The 23,069-nt window shown below is 43.3% G+C and overlaps 1 protein-coding gene across 2 annotated transcripts in view; it reads right to left on the bottom strand.

Moving 5' to 3' along the window:
* Window positions 1-17,707, bottom strand: part of FAN1 (FANCD2/FANCI-associated nuclease 1) — a 39,608-nt gene extending 21,901 nt beyond the window's left edge. The window contains exons 1-4 of one of the 2 annotated variants that reach the window (XM_019504349.1): window positions 17,540-17,707; window positions 12,356-13,788; window positions 3,515-3,655; window positions 2,761-2,956 (exon numbers count right to left, since the gene is read on the bottom strand). In XM_019504349.1, coding sequence (XP_019359894.1) covers window positions 2,761-2,956; window positions 3,515-3,655; window positions 12,356-13,676 — 1,658 coding nt within the window. In that variant the 5' untranslated portion in view covers window positions 13,677-13,788; window positions 17,540-17,707. Of the gene's footprint in view, window positions 1-2,760; window positions 2,957-3,514; window positions 3,656-12,355; window positions 13,789-16,192; window positions 16,249-17,539 lie in introns of those variants that run through there. The other variant, XM_019504348.1, reaches the window with a different exon arrangement.
* Window positions 17,708-23,069: the final 5,362 nt, after the last annotated feature.

Raw genomic sequence — 23,069 nt, 5'->3', positions numbered from 1 at the left:
GGGGTGATTGCCCAAAAAGTGAGGGCTGAAGTGACTCCAGGGGCTTCATGGTCACCCCTGGCACCCTGTCACACTTATATCACACCTATCACCATAGTTACTAACCCTCCTCCAGTAATGGATTAAGCAGCACAATCAGCATTTGTCACATGCAGTTCTTTTCTTTTTCCTCTCACTAGGGAGGGAAATAAATATTTATTAAACAGTGCCCTTTACGTTAGTTAAGACAGGGCTAAGAAGTGCACTTAGAAAGTGATGTCTGAGGTAGTTCTTTAATCCTGCAGGAATTTATTCTACAGCTCTGTAGCTACTCTGAGGAACTTAGTCTTCTACAAAGTCAAGTTTCACCAGTGGGAGAGACAACTGGGCTGTGCCAAAATAGCAGAGGCCACCAGAAATGTATTAGGGACCGGTGACTTTTTTGGAAGTTTGGACCCATATCACTAAGCAGTTGAGCAGAGATCCTGAATTTCATGCAATACTCTTTGGGATGTCAGTGTTGAGTATATGTAGAGAAGCTCATCCTGATGTTCAGTGACTCCAGAGCACTGGTTAGACCAGTGGGGACCAACCTTTTTAGTAGGCATGCCACAAATTAACACCACACCCTCCCAAAGTGTCAGTTCTATCCGTTTCCATTACCCAATCCAATGCTCTGCTTTCTGCTACCTGCTACTGTGCTGCCTGTTCCCACTCCAGTCTGCTCTGTGCCATTCACAGAGGCTTCCCATTATATTTGTGGCACCCGTGCTTCAGATTGGAGAAAGCTGTGATCTTAAACTATCAGAAATATTAAAGAAGTATCTTATACCACAACTGATATAGCTCTGGGTAGGCTAGTGACAGTGCAAAACACAACATAACCAGCCAGAGGAACAGAAAACTACAAATAGTATACTGAGGACAATTCATGTCTTTCTACATATTTACTGCATCTATTAGAATATGATTTAATTAAGTCTTACAATGTTCCATTAAAACATACTCAAAGGCTGAGCAAACTTCATTTTATAGAACAATTGAGAAAACATTTTTTTAGCTTTTCTTTGTATTTATTAGATTCTGCATTCCTAACTCCAGTTCATTTAAACACTGATATTTAGTTCATTTAAGCACTGATATTTATGCAAATTATGGAAATAAAAACCATAATAAACCTCCTGTTCAGAATTACCATGCAGTTCAAGTATCTAATATCAAAGAGCAAAATTAAAATCTCATGGGAAGCAACTATTTTCATACAGAAATACTTGAAAATTTAATTAGATATGAGAAAACTGTATCTCCTGAAGCCAAAGATATTTTATCATCAAAACCAGTCCCAGTAGCCAATATTTAAGAGTCATGAAAGCACCATGGCCTTCATGGTGGTCCTGATATTTCATCTGATCTCCTGCAAGCCAAATGAAGTGAAATACTGCCAAACCCAAAGGCTGGCTACTCTTCCAGTGCCAGTAAAATATATTTAATAGGAGTGGAACAGTATATGCCAGACTGTACAAGCTAAAAATAATTATATATAGCTCTAAAACAGCTGGCACACACAAAACGCTTCCTGATCATGGAAACCAGCAGGACATGGAAGCAAGTGCCTGCATAAGCGAATGATCCTTCCCGTCTTCTTTCTACAGAAAAGCGGCCAGTGTCCACAAAATCGATCATCCTGAAGAAAAGGGTCGCAGTTCCTCCAGAAAGTTAGTAAGCAGACCAGTCCAGGCCAGTAAACCAGAACCATCTGGTTATTTTCACAGCCAAGACATGGGAAAAGCCTTTTCCCCTGCCCAGGGACTTGCTGTTTTATGCACCCAGATAAACGTGTATTTTGGAGGATATTTGGCTTCAGACTATTTTGGAGGCTGTTTCATTATAAGCTTTTTCAGTAAGTACATAGTACTGGCCCAGAAGCTAGTTAACAGCATACTCTTTGTGATAGGCTAAATCATATTTGCAATGCTCAAATAATCTCACTTTTAGTCACAACTATAAGGAGCATATTCCAGTATACAAATCCAGATCTGTGATGTTGAATCCATAGAACTTACCTTATTGCTCCCATGTAAGGCATCTAATTACCTTTAACAGTCAAACAAACTAAGGTAAAATAATCAAATGGAACTTGGAAATTGTCCATATTACTGAAAGCGAGTGATTCTCAATAAAGATGTGCAGTACCCCATAATGCCATGGGGTTCTGCTCGTTATTAGCACTATTGGTTGTGCGAACATCTACACATGATTCACAAGATAAACCCTGTGATTTCATGTAAGAATCCAGTGTCAAAACCATTTTGAGACATCATTCTGTTGTGTTCTGAATTGTTTGAAAAATAATTGGTCTATTATTTTTCCATAGTCAAAAAATGAGTAAAAGCAAGGAGCTGGCAATTTCTAAGAGCTCCCTAGAGTCTAAAATGGTTGAGAACCACTGCTGTAAGCCATAATTTGGTTTTGTCCTTGAATATCAAAATATAGCAACTGAACTTTTAGCCAACAAATAAAGCATAGTCACCTTAGTCCATGACTGAAAAGAAGAGAAAGATGGATTAAAAACCTGGCTCTGTGTTTGTCCTTTTTTCTGAGCCAAGAATTAAAACTGTTACTAAAATGTTATTAATACAACCTTAATGCAACATTTCTTTTTTCGTTAATTCACGGTACATTCAAAATTCATCTAAACTCATGGGTCTTCTGTGATATATTTTCATGCACCTGCAAGGTTAACTAAAGGTTTTTATATAAAAAGCTTAAATGATATGATACCTTTTCAAAATCACTACCCCAATGCCAGCCTGACTCCTGCTGAAGATTGAACGCTGTTTTGCCAGTCTGTCAAAATCCTCCAACAGCTGTTGTTTCTGAGCATTTGGGTTTGGCAGGTGAAAGGTCTTTGCTAATGTTTTTAGCTCAGGAGCAGAAAGCAAGTCCAGCCCCTCAGAAAGGTCTTCTAATGTAGACTCTGCAGATATACAGAAAAAACCCTGCACATTTAAAATGTTGGATATGGCAGCTTAAAGTATAGACAGGCTTCTAGCTAGTAGTAGAAAGTCTGGCATGCATATGAAATAGTCTGGCAATTTAAACTTTCCAAACTAACTTTGAAATGTATTTGATGTAATATGGAAATTAAATGTTCTGATTCATAAGTGGTCACCTACATAAGGATGTAATTACTAATGTACAAGCAGAAAATCCACAAATGAAGTACATAAGTAGTCCACTTAAATTTGAATCACATTTGAAGTTCAAACAAACCTAAACAAACTTTGATCCTCTCTTAATGACTGATATCCAGTCTGCTCACCTTAAAACATTTCCCTACAAACTGATTTGTACCACTTATTAAGTTAATGGAACATGCTGCCAATCTGAGAGAATTGTTTAATTAGTCTCCTCCTCGACTTCACTCCTAAGTGACAACTTTACAACACAGACTGGAAGCAGCCATGGCAAAGGAGAATTTAATGCTACCAACATGCCAACATTGCCATTTTTCATTTATTCATACTGGCCATACCTGTTTGCAGAAAGCCTCCTTCAACCAGTTCTTCAATTACTGGCCGCAAATCTGTGCTGATCTCTGCATACTCTATTTTATTAATTTTTATCCAATTCAGTTTGCGTTGAAAAAGTCTGACATATAATTTCTGTCCAGCAGCTGCAAATTGCATTTAAAGCAAGGAAGAGAAAAAATCATTTAAGCCTAAACAGTTAATTATATTTATAGCTACAAAAAATAGTCTGATAGAGTTTCTCTGCTAGAAGAACTTAGACAGTGCTAGTATGTTTTTACAAGTTGAACTAGTAATGTAACAGATTGGGTATTTTCAAACAACTCTTGTTTCATGAGAATCCTAGACATTTGTAAGTGAGAGAACAGGTACTAAAAATGGATTTTGCCTGTGCAGTCAAGGAGTCAATCTCTATCCACTTTTAGAGGATAGCATGGATTTATTAGGAACACGTCATGCCTGGCCAACCTGATTTCCTTCTATGACCAGGTAACCTAGTGAATGGGGGAAAAGCAGTGGATGTGATGTGATGTACCTTGACTTCAGTGGGGCTACTGGGAGACAAAATGTGTCCCCAGTGTTGACCTCAGGGCTGCATCCCCACATGCAAGCATGTGCAGTTTGTGGCATCACAAACTTCTTTGTGGCGCCACAAACTGCATGTGCGGCCCGTTAAAACATGCCCTAGGCTGCACATTTCCAGGGTGGGGGCAAAATTTGCTACTGGAATTTCCCAGTAGCAAAAAAACCAAAAACCCCTGGGGAATAAAGCAGTGTGGCGCACGGTACAATAGCATGTGCCAAAACAGAGGCTTGGTCCTCCAGGAAGACACTCTGTCTGCTGGCCAGAGAATCACCACTCCTCCATTTGTGCCTTGGCTGCTCCAGCACACCAGGAGCAGGGAGGAGCTGGGCAAGGGCAGTTGGCCCGAAGTGGGACACAATGTCTGTCTTCTGCTTGTGGGGTGCGGTGAACCATCTAAAGTAACCAGATAAAATGTCCCAGACCCCCAGGTATTTTGGGGAAGAGAATGTGCCTTTTTTACAGGTACTTTTCAAAGCAGAACTACACTGCTCTCTGACAAAAAAAATTGCACCTCTTTCTGTCCATTCAAACCCAATCTAGTTTTCTAGTGACTTTGTTAACCAAGATGGGATTAGCAAAGCAGACTATCAAAAGCCTACTGAAATTAGTGTAAAGATTCCCACTGTCTTCAATTAGTGTTGGGATCAGACTTCACATAAGGAATATTCTTTTCTTTTCTTTAAAACTCTACCTGCAAATTCTGGATGTACTGCAAGTTCTACATTTGTGATGCATCTTCAACTAGATTTCAAAGCTTAGAGCTACTGAGTTTTTCTTACATTTCAAATGTTTGGGCAAAGTGAAAAGGGCTCACTTCTTTTTCAGCATGAAAACTACTGGAGCAAGACCTGTGTCCAACAGAAAACATGTTGTACTGAAATCCATTTACTTGTCTCTGGAACCAAAAGATTTCCAAGGAAGAATCATGATACCACGTGAGGCATCTAACATTGTTCTTTGATGAAAGATATGAAAAGTTACGTGAATCCGATAGCTTGTTACTGGTTACAGTTATAAAGATTTCAAAGTAGGCAAGTTACTCTTCTCTAGGGTGAAGTAACACTTGAAAAACACCATCAATTAGAAATCTCATCATTAAAAGCAGTTTCAGGCACCACATTTCATTATTTCTGGCTTTCTAGTACAATTTTTTAATACAAATAATACCCCAAAAATTCTCTGGTGCTACGTGAAAGACCCAAACAAATGAAAGGAGAGAATATCAACAACTATCACCTACACAGTACCATTGACGCACATGATGTTCTGCTAACATGTCCCATTTCAAATGATCATACATATACGAACCTGATTCTGCAAACATTTACAAGGAGGGGTAATTGTTTACACCAGCAACCCCATGCTGGAACTCCTCATATGCATACAGTTATTAGCGTGTACGTTTGCAGAATCTAATACTGTAGCAAAAACAACGGGACAGATTAGTTCATGAGAAATGCAAAAATTAAGCCAACAACATAAACGGTAAAAAGTAAACTAGACGATCAACTTTTGGTTTTAATACTTCATAGTGTAATTTAAAACAGCTGTAAACATTTTTGAAGGAGGCTCTTACAAAATGTGGCCCAGAAATAACCTAAGTCATTAATAATCTCATATGAAGGTAGTCTGGCAGGTGGATTTACAGTGTGTCTACTTTCAGCATCCTTGTGCAAGTGTATAATTCTCCAATGCCTGATGAATTACTAGCTTGTTTATCCCTGTCTGCTCCTGCTCGTCTATCACTGATCAATAATAAAAGGCGACATTTACATTTAAGCACTCCCATCTCCAGATGTACTTAGAAAATGGCAGATGACTTTTTACATTCTTATTAAAAATTTCCTTTTGGCTGTAAACTGACTTTTGTGTTCCAGGATAACCACACCCTTCAAAGGAGATTTCAAGCATCAATCCACTAGAACTATATTCCAAACAGCTCAGCTTGTCATTTTCCCAGTGGGGTTACAGTTTCTTTGAAGTATCACTGGCTGTTCACGAGGAAGAAAGACACAGGAGATTAATGACTTGCATAGCAGCATCCCCCATCCCCCCACAGAAACCGCCAAAACTAAGCCTGCAATTCAACAGTTGCAGTAGAAAGACAGTTTTATCTCAAGGGGACTTGAAAAACAGAATACAGCATAAAAAGTCCTGTGCTAACAATTTACTTAATACCCAAGCATCAAGGTCTGGAGAATATCACCTTTTTGCTATTGTTAACCTGAAAGGAATTAACTTGCATGAAAGCTAGTTCATATGTATAATTAGGCATAAGCTAGGAGTGCCTGTAGACATGCTGCAGGGCTGCTCTGACTCACTGTAATTACAGTGCCTCCGCATCCCGTGTATTAGCATCCCCACACTTCAAAATCGCAGCAAGGGCACATGAACTAAAGCTTGGCAAACGAGCTTCAGTTCAAGTACCCCCGCCGCCATTTTGAAGTGCAGAGACGTTAATACACAAGACACTACAGCACTTTAATTAGAACGGCTCTGGAACCACTCTAATTAAAGCACCCCCTGCCCTGAGCACATGTAAAAGTGCCCTTAGAGACCAATTCATTTGGAGGCATAACTTTTTGTATATGACAGCCTAGTTCTTCAGATGCTTTAAGATGCCACCCTGCTCTGCCTTCTCCCTGACTTCAGATTAACACGGTTGACTACCTCTCTCAGATACGTAGTTGAAACGAATAATTCTGCTTTCAGTGAAAACATGATGAGGGAAAGATGCAAAACCTTAAAAATGATTGCATGGTGATTATTTTCCATTCCTTTTTTAACAAAGTACAAACATCAATCATGTGGTCTTTGCAGGCTTTCTGTGAGCTAACAGCACTGATGGCTGTATGAACATGTATTTCTCCAGGAACGATGTATGCCATTTAGGTGCTCATTACAGGTCAGAATGGCATCACATGGCAGGGGTGTCCAAGACATGGCCCACAGGCTGAGCTCCATCACCTGGCCTGCTCCTGAATCTGGAGCTGACCCACACTTTGCACACAGCATGCACTAGACCAGCTGTGCACATGGATAGATGCCTCATGCAACATGTCCCCAGACCAGCCAAAGTGGATGCAGCATGTGCTGGATCTGGCATGCCAGGTGGGGAAGGGAGAGAGGATATGTGGGCCCAGTCTGGCCTGCAGGGACAGCCCCATGCCATTCATCCAGCTCATGGACTGACTCCACACCCAATCATCCAGCCCCTAGACACAGATGAGCGTGACATCCCTGACATACAGGGTTAAGATGCGTCACCAAAACAGCGGATTTGTATTTTAATCTTTATAATAGGGATGTGGATTTCAATTTTTTTTTAAATGGAATTAAGAAAACATCGTTGTCAAGATTACCACCTGAAGTAGGCCATATACTGGCAAATGAATCTTTACATTAATTGCTGGTGAGTTTTTAAACTTGAAAATAACCCATATATTTTCAGTTGCTCAGCTTAACAATGCTACAGGAACTGCTTGATGATGGGTATGTACAGTGGGAAAACTCATATGTAGTATACAAGCTTGTCCTTAAAGAATACTTTTTTTTTTGCCTCCACTGCAACAGAAAGCTCAGAAAGTTCAGAAATGGGGTGAGGAGAAGAAAAGATTACTTCAAAAAGAGTGTTGTCTTTAGGAAAATTTCATTCTCCTGTATGATAAGGGCTGCAGATACAGTAGCTCACATAATAAGCTAGATTTCTAGCAGCGTATTTTTTTTCTTATTGCTGAAGTGGAACAATACTCCTATAAAGCATTCCATTGCCTTGTACTAACAAATTTCACTGCTACAGATTTTGTGTATGCATTATAACAGAAACTAATTAAAGTCTGGAGTATACCTACTATTGCAAGTAGCTTAACTGACAGCAGTACATGAGGAGACAAGAAAAACTTGTTGTCCAAAATACAATTTTGTTGAAACAGTAATGTGGTAACTCACAATGCCAGCTGGACCCAAATATGGCACAGTCACTGAGGCCTCTGGCATATGTTCCGTTAAATGTGCAATGGGATCTGATCCCCAGTCCCAACAATCACATCTCCTGCCATGCCACGTGCGTGTGGCAGGAGGTGTAATTTGGGGATTGGAAATTAAATCCCAACTGCACTCTCCTACTTTCCAGTGCAGGGGTTGCCCAGGATCATAATCATATACTGGCAAGTTGAAAGTCAGCTGATTGCACTGGAGCTGGTTTTTTCTGTACTATGATATAGCCTCGTCATCGACAATGGTTTAACAGCATGGCTTTGCGATAAAACTTCTGTGTTCTCTGAGCCACTGGGGAAAAATATATTTAGATTGTACAAGATGAGGCTGCAAAAGATCAGAAGTCTCCCACCATTTGCTAACAAACCAAACTACTACAATTTAACCTGGGAGCTGATTCCAGGACCTTAATTATAACTAACCTAATGGGCCCCTCATCATCTTACTGACAACTCGTGACAGAGTTTTACTGCTTACATCCCATTCCCTTCTATTTGTTGCTACATTTTTACAACACAACACAGATAAACTGTTAAAAAGACCCATGTCAGCACTATATAGACACTTCACGTACAAGGTGAGTTTTCAGGTAGTATGTTGCAGTAACGTGTCTCCATGTCTATTCTCTATATAATTATGAAGGCTTTTAAATATTATATAGTGTTACTTATTGCACCCAATTATTGAAGCATATTCCATTAGGAACCCAAGTCTTCTCTAAAGAACCCAAGTCTTATCTTTAAATAAGGAACGAACCTAACACCTATGTGGGCACATCTACATGTGCATTGATGTGCTTTAGTTAATGCACATTAAATCTAGTACTTCGCAGAACTTTTACAAGCACTCCAGGGGTGGGGTGCTTTAATTAGAGTGGCTTCGAGAGCTGTTCCATTAAAGCACTGCAGTGTCTCATGTATCAGCATCCCTGTGCTCAAAAACGGCAAGGGGGGCACTTGAACTAAAGGTCATTCAACAAGCTTTAGTTCAAGCACCCCACTACCATTTTTAAGTGCAGGGACACTGATACACAAGACACAGGAGGCTGCTGGACTGCAGTAATGACCACGCTCCAGCAGATTCCATTAAGCGAGTCTGCTCCAACGCACTGTAGTCACAGCACGTCAAAGCAGCCTCTCTGCTCATGTAGAGGCACCCTCCAAGATGAGGGATTCAGAAAATGTGCATTAGCTTGTCTTAATGCTCATTAACTAAAACGCATGGTTTTTAAGTAACATTTAATGCGCATTAGCCTATTTTAATGCACATTAACTAAATAGCACGGTTTTTAAGTGATGTTTTAATGCGCATTAAAATAGGTTAGTGTGGATTAAAGCACACATGTAGATATGCCCACATAGATGTAAACTAAAGCCAGAAGACTATGCATCCAAACAAGAAGAAACTGCCATCTTTGTATTCCTCACCCAGCTGGGGGCAATGCGCCTAATGACATCAAAGAAAACAAAACAACTCCTGCACTAATCTTGGCATCAACCTAAGGGACATTTATACACATAACTTTTTGACCCATGAGGCACTGGAGATTTGCCGTTTTGGAGCAGACTCGATTAACTGAATCTGCTCTGCACGTGAGCTGACGTGCACCACACTGCGCTGTATGCAGTTGTATAAGTGGTGAAATGCATGTCAGCGCACAGAAAATGGTGGCGGTCCACTTTTGAACTAAGGCACCTTGTATGTGTTTTAGCTCAAAAGCATGCCACTGCCATTTTCTTGGTGCTGATGCTCATTTTGCCACTTATACAACTGCAAGCGCCAGAGTGCCAGGTGCTTTTCAAAGCACCCAGTGCTGTGGCGCTTCCATGTGTAAAAATGCCCAAGATGTTTAGAAGAATGCTCAATGAAAGTGTAAATAGATCCCTATCCTAAAAGTCTAGATCAGTGAGTCTCAACCAGGATGCTGTGGCACCCTGGGGTGATGTGAGATTCTGTTAAGCCTGTCACTTAGCTCATCTCAGTCCCTATCACTTTACAAGGAAAAGAACAGCTACACTGAAAGTGACCTATAGTAGACAGAGCAGCCAGGTAACAGAAGGACAGCAGGAGCAGGTGGCTTATATGAACTAAGAGAACACACCTGTGCATGGTGGAGGAGCCATGTGACCAGAAGGGGAGGTGCCAAGAGGGATACAAGCTCAGCTTCTGAGCAGGAGCAGGCAGCCTGGCCCTGCACTCTTGCAGGGAGAGGAGCTCCCAGGGAGGGAGGCTGCAGGAGATGCACCTGCTAGCACCTAAGTACTCTAGAGGGCTGGAAGGACATAGCTGAAAATGCAAGTGGTACTTGATCCACATGGGCAGGGCTTGTGATAGGTTTTGGTGGTGGACTAGGATCTGACTCAGGATAAGTACAAGTTAGCGTAACATCAGTAAGATCACTCCAGAGCAGCCTTCCACTACAATACAATATTTCCATCAAGGCATGGTAGGAAAGACTGTGAGGGGGTATGCAGAGGAGCTGAAGTAGGGCAAGATCAGAGTGGCCACTAGGGGATGCCATGGCCAACCAAAGGCCCCCCATCCTGTCACAGTGCCTCAAAACATTAGCTCTGTGAGGTGCTCAAGCACCCACACAGGGGTCACAAGATAAACCCACAGACTGTAAACAGAAATCCATAGTGTCAAAAACACTGTGAGCCATTGTGGTCTTTCTGAGTTCTTTACAACAGAAGATTTGCTCTATCATTTTCCCATAGTCAAGAAATGTGTGAAAGCTAAGAGGAATGCCTCGAGTCTAACAAGGGGTGTATTGAATCTAAAAAGGTTGAGAACTCCTGACCTAGATCTTACCAGATGTCTCCTTTGTAGGTGCTCCTGCAGTTTAAAAGAACTTCCAAAAATATATATTTAAAAGGACAAAGAACTAACGGCTTTGCAGTCCAAGTTCATTAATAGTATTTATGCAGCCAGCTTTCTTGTACTTTAATTTGAAAAGGAAGAGAAAACCACACCGGAGTTTGAACTAGCACAAAAGAAAATGAAAGTGAATGATTCTCTATCAACAACAATACAAAAGAACAGAATCTGCAGAAACCCCACTAGAGGAAGTATCCTCCTTTGGCATTATAATGAAGCATGCAGTCTTATTATTTAATCCAAATTGATTTAATGAGACACAGTAATTGGTGCAGCCAGTTTAATGTTTCCCAGCACTGATTTTCAATCAGGTATATATGTAACTGCTGACACTCTGGGTTGCTCAGCTCAGATGTGCAAACTGGGGTGGCATGAGCATATAGTGAACCTGCACATGACCCTAATGTGCACATTGAGAATGTCGTACAATTTAACTGGAGCCTGAAAATATGCAGGCACCTAGCTTTTGTGGGCTCTGAGCACCACAGTGCCAACCTGCTGACTAATTTAGGTGACAGCAGCCTTTGTGCATCTTTCTTAAGGGAGAACAGAAACAGAAAAATCCATGGGGAGCAAAGGGTATTTCTTCCACTTCAAAGCTCAGGTTAAAAAGGAGGTACTGGTGTCCATGTCACCGCTAGTTGTAATAGTGAGCTGTAACCTTTGTCTAAACGGGAATACCTTGCTGTAGTTCTCTATTTTCCCAAGAGATAGTTCTTCTGGTCATTGTAGACAACTGCAATTGTGTTGGATTCCTTGGAGCTGCCCACAAATACTATTATAGAGCTTAAGAGAATGAGATTTCATTCCAGGTAGACAGAAAAACAGGACATCCCACAAGACAAAACTGGTCTCTCACATGTAGTCCTCAGTTGCCTTCATCCTGCCCAGTCATTCCAAATACAGAAAGCTAAGCATTTACAATTTAACCCACAAACCAGGAGAGGTTTAGACTTCATTATGGCTCCCACTGAAGTCAACTGGAATCTTCCACTAAGGATGATCCTCATGCCTAATAAGGCTAGGGAAATTCATGTCACTCATCTTTCCATTGTACTTTTACAAGATTTAGAAATGATATTCTCATCAGTTCCAAGAAAACACTTGCAAGTATTTTATAGTAGTCAAATGAAAAGGTATTCCTATTTACAATACTTCTTATTTACTGCTGTATAAATCTCTATGAATAGGTTTTTAAATCTAAATGTGAACCAGTAGGGGCTTTTTGATGCTGAAGAAAAGGGCTGATCCTCTAATGGTACTCATGTCTTTGGGTTTGATGTACCGCTCATTGCATGAATATCTGAGCACATACCATGCAAAAATGGTAGCAAAAACAAAGACCCTGGTGGATGCTCAATATGAACACAGATAAAGTAAAAGATACCTGACAACTGGTAGAATGCAGTGATAATTTTGGTGTCTCGCTCATCAAAAAGTCTCAGATCATCATCATTCTCTAGGACTGCTCGCAGGACCATCAGGAAGTTCTGGAGATAATATGGGTGGTCAGAAGAATCAGATGTGGAACTGAGTCCACTTATTTTGTCTAAAATGCCACTAGAAGGACCCTGAAAATCCACCTCTTCCAAAGGCTCTGAAAGAGCAGTATAAAACATCTCATTCCTCATGCCTTCATGAACTTCCATAGGAAGTACAGTCATATCACCCTTCTCTGGGCAATTCTGCGTATGGTTGTCACATATCACTTGGGTACCAGATGAAGGCACAGTCTTAGTAAAGGACTGCATTTCAGCTTCTGAACCATTGCACAACTCTCCTTGACTGACTGAATGTAGTGCAGGTTTGTCGTGACTTGACACCATGCCTTCAGAACAACTGTTTTCCTTAGTATTCCCTGCAACAAATGTTAGGTCTCTAGTATTAATACTACCTGACAGTGCTAACACCTGAGCAGAAGCCACAAGGCCATCCCTGGATATCTCTTTACCACACAGATGTGTTTCCCCCTGAATTTCAGGCTCTTTTGTTAAACTGTCTTTCAGAATGTGCAGGTCCCCGGGCCCCATCAAAACAAACTGATTCTCTTTCTGAGAGCCATCCCCAAAACAAGTCTTTTCACTGCCCAATTCTGCAGAGTTGTCACACACTTCATGAACTGCTTGCAGCAAAGAATTCCCCTCACTCTGAACTGTTAGTTTTCCTTCTTGGATACGGTGCCTTCTAGATAATTTGGATGACAACTTTCCCAAAGAGATCATTTTAACTGTTTGAACCCTTGCCTCATTATGAACATTGCATGCTGAATCACTGCTTTTCTTAAAGTAGGGACTGGTCTTCTGTTCTACAGTTTCTTTCATTTCCAATGAGTTACTTTCGCATGGACTTGTCTTTTGCTCTGGAGTTGAGGTGTTCTTTGCAAAGTATGGGCTGGAATTAGTGTCACTGGCAGAACTACTACATGGTGAATCTACCAGAGTCTCTCCATTATTACCCTGATTCTTTGGGCACATTTCATCTATATGCTTGTTGATCTCATATCGTGAAACCACCAGCCCACAAATGGGGCATGTGAATTTGGTGGGAGGTGTATTGCTAAAAAATGAAAGGATGGAAGAACTGGAAGGTACAGCTGGTACTCCTTTATTTTCTGTATAATTGTTCTTGTTTGCATTCTTTTTTCTGTTTTTACTCAGGGACAAGCTTCTTCGGGGTCTTTTTTCTTCTGGAGATCCAGCTTCTGACATTGTGGAATTAAAAGCATGAGCTGCTTCATTTGGGGGATATTTTCTTATGTGAAATCCTAAAAACCAGGACCTTTCTTGGCTCCATATTATCTGCCCATTGCCTCTACCATGCCTGCAAGAAAAATATAAAGGTTAGGAACAATTCTGAGCCTACTGAACAGAAGATCTAATAAACACCAGAAATCACTAATGTAAATAATGAAGACAAGAAAGTAACTGAAAACTTCCATGCATCTGTACAGATCTGGAACAACTAATGATGTCCCAGCCTGCTGCACTGTGCTATCGTCATTCCTGTATGCATGGTAGCTGACAGCACAGGGCATGTTGACCAATTTGGCCGGTGTGTTTAGCAGTCAAACTAGACATAGAACTCTTCCTGAGCTAGCACTCAAGACTAATTGTACCTAGACTCAGAGTGCCCACACTCTGACCCAAATCTGTCAGGAAACTACAGTCCAATTCTGTGCCAAATCTTAAAAATGAGCACTTTTAACTCCCACTGAGCACCTATCTGGATCCTCAACTTAACTTTTCTGCTGCCAACTCCATTTTCAGGCTTGTACCTGATGAAAATTCAGTTGCAGAAGACTTCTTACACCCCTTGTGTGTCAGGGAACAACAACTAGTACAGGATCTGGTGCTTAACTTAGGACCACAATTCACCAAGCATCCTAAATACTGCTGCGGAAAGAGCATGGCCACACACTTAGACTTCACTAAGAGCCATGCTTTGATATCAAACTCCATTCTGAGCAATTCAGATGCCAGAAAACCTTCCCATCACAAAATTTGAAAAAAGCTTTACAGCGAGAAGACAGACACCCCAGGAAGAAAGACACTGCTGAAATAGAGAAGCTACCTGAGATCCCCTAATACAGAACCAGCTCATGCTAATATTTTAGAAAGGAGCAGCAAAATTTGAGCGTTATAGTTTCTTCACTACAGAACTATATGAGTAGTGTATTCTTTATTAACAAAGAATTCTAAAACACTTATTAAAGATGGATATCATTCCTGCTTTACACTTGGGGGGAAAAATGAGGCATAAGTCCGTTAAAAAAATTGTATACTATAAACAAACAAGTTTCTGAACCCATATTGCTAGTGCAAAGGTTACTTACTACAAGACAAAGCACTTTTATAATGCACTTATCACTGTTTCACACCTTAGTTCTATAGGTGAGGACAGGCATTCAAAAAGCCAAAGCCTGAATTGATTCAATCTTTGCAGGTTAGCCTTACCTGCCTAAATTGAACCAATTTGCAACTGAACAGACATTAAGCAGGCATATGCCTGCAGTGGCTCAGGCATGAAGCCAGGGGGCACTAGAACATGCCCTTGGCTGCCAGAAGCTGTGCTGGGAGTCTTGACCAACCCCAGCAGTAGCCTCAAGTGAACTCGCCAGTTTAATTCCCCCCTCCCTGTCTCACCAGCACAGACCCAAGCCCGGGTCCATATGGTGCTCGCCCCTCACTGCTCCAGGGAGGAGGCATGGACAGAGACTGGCTGGCATGGCCCCCTGAGGCAGAGGGGGCAAGGAGAGGGTTTATTTCCCCCCTCCACCACCTCTGTCCCTGGAGGACCACAGCTGGTGGTCCCTGCCGTTGCAGCAGCAAGGGGGGAGTGCCAGGCAGACCGCAGCTCAGGTCAGTGCCAGTGGGACAGGGAAGGGGGGAATTAAACCTCCTCCCTGGCCAGTTCACTTGAAGCTACTGCAGGGCTGGCCATGCCCCCACCGCTGGAGCAGCAAGCAGAGAAATGCCTGGCAGGTGCATGCTGGTGGGACAGGGGAGGGAGCGGAGAATAAAAGTCTTCCCTGCCTTAGGGAGGCGGGTGTCTGGCCACGCCTCTGCCCACCCCTGCTTTGCTAGGCAGCAGAGGGCCAGAGCCAGCCCTGCTGTCTGGATCAGAGAGCACAGGCCCACGTAGGGCTGCAGAGCATGCTGGGATGCTGGGGGACTCTGGTTTAACTTAAATCAAAAAAGGGTCCGGGACACAAGTTTCATAAGGCAGTTTGAGCTCAATCAGTTAAGTCTGATATTACATTCAACCAGATTTATCTCAAACCAGTTTTGACCATTTTGAAACAAGCTTATGTGCACTGAATGTGTGTTCTGTTAAACAATTTCTAAACACTTAGACTAGTTTATGTGTAACTTCTGTCCCTAACCATACGACTTATAAATGTACTTAACACTACTACCCTGAGTAGTACAATTTATTTTGATGCATACCTAAGTATTTCAGGGTGAGATCCAGATTTTTTTCTATTTATATGAAACTGTATATCAATTAAGTTACTTTCAGTTTGTTTTTAGTCAGAAGTTACTGGGAGGTGCTTATTTAAGAAGGTTGATATTTATTTTTTAATAGGGAAACAAACATTTCTGGTTTTGACCATGAAATTGTTATGTTACCTTGTTTATGCAAACTTAAAATCTGGGGCAAACTTTGAGTATCCACAAACACAAATATATTGATGAGTGCTATTAACCATGCTTTCAAAACCTACACAACATGCAGTCCCTGGCTACACATCATGCTGTTTTGCCTGGGTGCTGGTAGCATCTAAAATACAGAATACAGTAAATACCACCATAAGGCTTACAAGTTATTTATCCTACACACTTGCCCCTTTCAGTCTTCGCTCCAAGCCTTAAGCATGCTATGTACATTTCTGTCAATTACTGAGATCATTTAAAGGGGTTTTCTATTTTAAAGACAACCCATTTTTTAAAATTAGACTCTGAAAGAATTCAGATATTATTACCCTTGCCAGTTTGTGCATATACAGCACCTTTTTATCCTTCTCCTCTTGTTCTGTGCATCTTGCACATGATAAACAAAGGAAAGTGGCAGCCCCCCTGGAAAAAGATGCTCAACGTCTCATCGTGCTGCCATAAAACTTTCTGGAGCGGCACAAACACTGAGCAAATAGACAGCAATAAGAGTTGTCCACCATATGAAAGGAAAACCAGTGGCATAACAAAAGGTGGCAACAGACTTTGCCTTTTACCTCTGTGGTGTTTCCTTGCTCAGACCCGTGCCTGGCTGTGGCTGGGTGGGGCAAGGACTCTTCACCCACCCAGCCAGACCCCGGGAAGGGGAAGTGGGGCTTTCCCCTGCCACCCAGACTTGCTCCTCCACAACTGCAGAGAAGCGGGTCCAGCCGGGTGGATAAAGCCCCGCTTTCCCCACTCTGCTAGACCTATAGCCAGGGTCTGGGTGAGCGGGGAGATCACATGGCCCCCATCCTGCACCAGCAAGGGTGGAACAAGGGACAACCGTGTTTCACCTGGTGAAGTGGATCAGCTGCACCAATCTGCTTCACTCAGTGACATGTATTTTTAGCCTAAGAGTGTGCAAGGTGTCACTGAAGGGGCACAATGCAAGGATGACACAAGTTGCCTCGGGTGGCAGAGCCCTGGCACAGGCCAGGTGGTGAAGTGCTGGTGGGCGCTAGTGGAGTTCGGAGCAAACACGTCAGGCCGCCAGGGGCCTGGAGACTGAAAGGTAAGGCTCCCCTGCCTGTCCCAGGCTTTCCCGGGTCTCCCCCCTCCCCCGCACTGTCCGCGCCGGGAGCACGTGGGGAAGGGTTAACCTGCCCGCCTGGCCCGGGGGCAGGCAGTCACCCCTCCCCCGGACCAGCGCCCCGGCCCGCACAAAGAAGTGAGCAGGGATCCGGGGTGCTGCAGAGCGCGGGCGGAGGGGGGCAGTGGGCCCGATCCGGGCCAGCGGCAGGCGTTCACACGGGCACTTGAAGCCGCGTGCCACTTGCAGGGACAGCGGGGGGAAGCTCCGAGCAGAGCTCTGGTAGCGCTCGGACCTGCCCCGCCGGCCCATCCCCCTCTCCCGGTACCTCTCACGGGGCCGGAGATGCTCTGCGAGGTGGTGACGCAAAGCCACCGCGCCGTGACATCATTCTCCCGGCACGACTCAAGAGGCCGGGCCCCCAGCGTTCGGCTCTACGTCACTGCCCGGCCTGGGTGCAACGGGGGCAGCACCGCCCCCAGGCGGCCTCAGTCCATCCAGGCGTGACAAGTCGAGCGCGGAGAGGTCGAGCCCACGTCCGGGGAAGGAGCCCCAGGAGGCGTCGCGGCGGGTGAGGCAATTCCCATTCCCAAGTCGTGCGGAGTGTGAAAGGAAGGCCGCGGAGCAGGATCCGTACGTACAAATCCACCAAAATTTCACAGACGGAAAAAAGAGGTTTCCAAAACAGCTGAAAGAATAACAGTTTACCAGGATGTATACGTTACAGATTAAAAACTATTTAGCAAGTTCAAAACTCTTCAGCAAAGAAAGTTCTGAAACGGGTCATGATCTCCTCCTCCTCCTCCCTCCTCTCAAATTACTTCTCTGGCAAGTTGCCTAGCACCCATTTCTGCTGTTTTTTCCTGCAATATGTGAAATGTATTTATGACCCGTTACAAGTCCAGACTCTTGACATGAAATTCTAGGCACTGCTCAAGGCCGGTGCCCATGTACCAGCGTGGTCTGGTGCAGCTCCGTGACTTACGGACCCTTCACGCTGAAGGAATGAATGCCCCTCTGTTACTGCACTAAGACTTTTAGAACTTGGATTAATGACAGTACCCAAGCGCCCTTCCCAAGTCACGTTTTATGGAGTGGCTAGTTTAAGTAGCCTGTGTGACTGGTTTTGCCCATTTGTAGATGACAATATATTTGGAGTCATTCAATAAAAATATTTAATTCCTTATTAATCTGTTTATCTGAGACTCTTATTACGCATATTTTCATTGGTTAAATGAATGTTATTGTACATCTGATGGAATTACTTAGAATGAGGCAGTTTCTTGAGGGACTCTTGAAGGGATAATTGCAGCTTCAACTCCCAAAGGGGGAATGGATGGTTTGGATAATAATCTTCATTGCCTAGACTAGAGTTTAACCTCCTTTATACATTGTATACACTAAACAGAAAATTGCAGGATTTTACATTGATTTCTATACTGACATAATTAAACTGGTCAACTCTTCCTTGTATAAATTTAGCTTGTCACATCCTAAATCAGTTGAAGACTTAAGCCAGTTTACACAAAGAGTCTGCATTTGCCAGTTTAACCAGACTGATTTTCCAGTCAGTTGAATTACAGGTGAATTGAATAGACGATTATGGCACTAATTTAAGTAGTGTACGAGTAATGTAGCTGTCATGGTCCAGAAATTATGCAAGGCAAGGATTTCTTAGGGTAATAACTTTTATTGGACCAACTATGTAATTGGGATAAAGTTAGACAAGCTTTAGAAAGACATTCTTCCTGAGGTCTGATCAGAATGGGCCAGGCAAGCAGAGTAAAGAACAGTAGTGGGAGGGAGGGAGAAAAAGTCTGGGTAGCAGACACACAATTGGCAAAAGAAAAGCCAATTAGTGGGAGATCAAGACCTATTGTAAGGGACCAGAAACATTCTCACCTTTCGTGTTTAGAAAGAATTTAGGAGTCAAGTAAAATATAATATGCCATAAAATCAGTATCAGTGTTTAGTTCTTTGTTCTTCCAGCCATCTGACAAATGTTTGTTCCCAAGGTCACATTTTATAGGTATTAGATTTCCCTTGAGTGTGAGGCTAGTGAGCTCAGAGAGGGTGTGGTTGTTCTGTGAGAAATGTGCTTTTATAATATGTGTGCATGTCTGTCCATTATATTTTTCCTGTGAGGGCACATCCAGGTGCACAGCTGTTGTTTAGTTTCACCTGTATGGTTGCCATGAGAACATTTGGTGTGTTGGTTCAGGTGTATCGTGTTCTGGGAAAGGCATGTGTAGAAACCATGAATTTTGATGGTTTTGTTATAGGGGGTGTGGACAATAGTAGCAGTAGAGATGTACTGGCAGGTTAAGCATTTCTTGCCAATGCAAGGCTGTGTCCCACTTGATGTCTGTTAGGCAGTGGAAAATTTGCTTCCGATAATGAACTGGGTAAGATTAGCGGGTTGTTTGAAAGCTGGAAGCAGAGAGGCTGGGAATCTCTCTCTCAGGGTCTGATCTTTGTAGAGTATAGGCCATAGTTTGAGGATCATTTTGATCAGTTCCAGTGTGAGGTGATAGGTGACCACAAAGAGTGTCTATAAACATGCAGCAAGACTGCTCCAATGGACTATAATTACAGCGCATCAGAGCAGCTCCAAGAACCACTCTAATTAAAGTGCATGGAGTATCACATGTATTGGCATCCCCATGCTGAAAATAGCAGTGGGGGCATTTTAATTAAAGCTTGTTCAACGAGCTTTAAAGTGCCTCTGCCACAATTTTTCAGCGTGGGATGCTGATACATGTGATACTCTAGGGAGACAAGGTTCTTTAGGTGAATCTGATACCTTTTATTAGACCAGCTTAAATAGTTGGAAAACAATTATTAAGCAATTATAAAACAATTATTAAGCAAAAACCCTTCATCAGGCTAAGGAAGTTTCTGCAGTTGGTGTGTGCTCTTCCTGGATGGAATGAAAAGTAAAGAAACCATACAAGACAGGCAGTCAGTGAAGATGTAGATTGAGGAGTCAATGGGTGAGACACAGACTGGGGGTGGGATTTCTTGCTGATAAAGAGAGTAGGATTATAGTATACTGGGTCTGAACAAGCCAAAATGGAAGGGGTTTTAATGACCCCCTTCTTCAGGTAACAGGAGCATCTGCAGTTGAATTATATATATGATATTTTCATTATTTAGGCTGAACACCTGGACTCATTCACCTCTACTACAGGTTTAACAATTATCATCCTTCAAACTTTGTTTCAAATATTCCTGCACTAACATCAACTGTCAAGATACCACTGTCCATATCCAGGATGGCATCTTACAAACTGCTATATACAGAAAACCCACACACTACTCTACCTATGTCTACAAGATGCGTAATCATCTCAAGTGCACCAAAAAAGCTGTTATCTATAGCTAGGCCCTAAAATACCACCATATCTGCCCTGAGAAGGACGCTTGTGAACCTAAGAACGCTTGCCCAACCTAAAATCTGCCTTTATACAAGGGCACTCAGTAGAGAAATAGACTATACATTTGAAAGAGCCACCCAAAGACCCAGCAGTAACCTCCTAACATACAAAAAGAACACCCCACCGCAACTGCATTCTTGTTGCACCTCACTCGCCCACAAAACCATCCCAACCCTGCTGGTGCCCCTCACTGCCCCCACAACAGCTCCCTGCCATACTCGTGCCTCTTACCCCCACCCACAGCCCCTGCTCCGTGCCAGCCCTGCCAGAGGGGTCCCCAGCTGCCAGGGCTATGGGGACAGGGACCCAAGCCTGCAGCTCCCTGCCCCCAACAGCAGGCAGCTGCAGCAGAAGCAGCATGGAGCCAGCTCCCCCACTACTGCTGCAGGCTGGGGCAGTGGTGGGGCCAGCTCCTGGCTCCCCACAGCCCCGAAGGTGCCCCCCAGCTGTGACCTGCACCCCCCCCAACCCTGCCAGAGGGTCCCCCATCCCCCAGAAACCCCACTTACCTCAGTTGTGGCTGACAGACCCTCAGGTCCCATCCTTCCTCCTCCCGGTCTGCCTCCAGGCAGGGCTGGGGGTTTCCCACCCTGTCTGCAAACAGCTCAACAGAGCCTGCAGAGCTGTTTGCTAAAGCAGGGAATCTGTGGGTTTCTCTGATAAAAAAAGGGGAAACCCGTAGTTTTCTCTGATAAAAAAGGGGAAATGGAAAACCAGGATCCCTGATTATAAGGAATGCTGCAAACCAGGGGTGTATTAATAAAGCTTTTTTGGGCTGATACTGATGGCAGATTATTGACCAGCCATATCAGTCAATACCAATCCGATTGCCAATATACAGCCCAGCAGCTTGGACAGCAATGTCTGGCTGGCAAGTCTGCTGGGAGTGAAAGGGCATGGGGGAGGGGCAGATTGAAGCCCCCATGGTAAAGGAGGGAGTAGGGCTGGAGCAGGGGTAGATGCTGCACAGCTGGGGTGGGATGCAGCTGGCAGCTCATCGGGGGGCTTCATGCACCCCATGTACCTCCAGGATCTGCGTGCGGAGCCAGGGCCCAGGCTGTGCTCAGCTCCGGCAGGGAGGCAGCAGCAGCGCTGGGAGGGGAGCTATACCAAGTTTTGGGGTGGCTGTCACCCCCCCCCAGTGCTGCTGCTGCCCACCCTCAGTGCAGCCTGGGCCCAGCCCCTGCTGAGAAGAGGCAGGAGTAGCTCTAGCTCTGAGTATGCAGCTCACCCTGTGCAGATCGAGGGGGCATATGCCTGCCCTGGGGATACGCACAGCAGCAGGAGCTGCCTGCCTCATGCCCACCCCCAAGCCTCTCATAATGCAGCACCTGCCCCTGCCCCCCTCTGGCCAAGCCTCTCATGTCCCATGCCCCGCCCCCATAATGCAGCACCTGCCCCTGCCCCACTCCCTCCCTGTGGGGAGCTACAATATGCCCTCCCCGCATCCCTTCACTTCTCCTACCCCTTCTCCCTAGACTTACCAGCCAGACACTACTCTCCAAGTCGCTGGGCTACACTCCTAGCCGTGCATGTGGCAGCTGTGCACATGCACCCAGCATTTATCGGTAATGTTATCAGCCAAAAAAAACAGATTGCCAACAACATCAATTTTCTTTTTATCTGTGCCGATATGATATGCACCAGTATATTGGTGCACCTCTACTGCAAATTGTTGAACGTTCAAAAAAAATCCAAAATATTGGTCTCCGGTTCATAAGGAACATATTAGATTTTAAGCAAGCTAAGGTAGTCTTCACTTGGGCTTTTAAAAATAAAATAGATCATTTCATGTTCACATTAGAAATGCACAGCAGCAAGTGTGAATTTGGTTCTTTGCTAGGGGACTTCTTTAGAGGGTATAGGTTGAAAATTTAAAAAAAAGCAAAAAAACCCCTCAAAAAACAGAAAATCCATAAAAAAAACAACCCCCCCACACATTAATATTTACTCTAGAGAAGATTATTTTTAAAATACTAGTATATTAAATACTGAAATGCTTTCAGAAGCAGTGGTTCTTCAGAACTATTGCTAAAGCCAAAAGATGTTTTTTTTCAGTATAAGTAGATGCAAGTCTAGATGTACTGCTGGAAGTTTTCTTCCATTAAATCCACAGAATTTGAGGCGGTGGCATCTGCAAGGGCAAAGTTCTCTCACATCAGCACAATATTCTGAATGAATGAGATCAATAAAATAATACTACTTAGTCTTGATTTCTTGAAGAGCAGCCTTAGAAAGTATTATGCCACAAACAGCTCTGAACATCAAGCCATCCTGGTCAAATCTTTTCAGATTGCCAAAAACTAACATTTTACTACATTATTAAAACCTGTATCCCACCCTTTTCTGTAAGCATGGTATATGGAAAAAAGGGGGAACATATTGAAGATAAATGCATATAAAGAACTGAGCATACATAAA

This window comes from Gavialis gangeticus, unplaced genomic scaffold, assembly GCF_001723915.1.
Source record: "Gavialis gangeticus isolate Ggan-Ray unplaced genomic scaffold, GavGan_comp1, whole genome shotgun sequence".
Lineage (NCBI taxonomy): Eukaryota > Metazoa > Chordata > Crocodylia > Gavialidae > Gavialis > Gavialis gangeticus.
The sequence above is the reverse complement of the archived record's forward strand: the minus strand, read 5'-3'. Positions and strand labels throughout refer to the sequence as shown.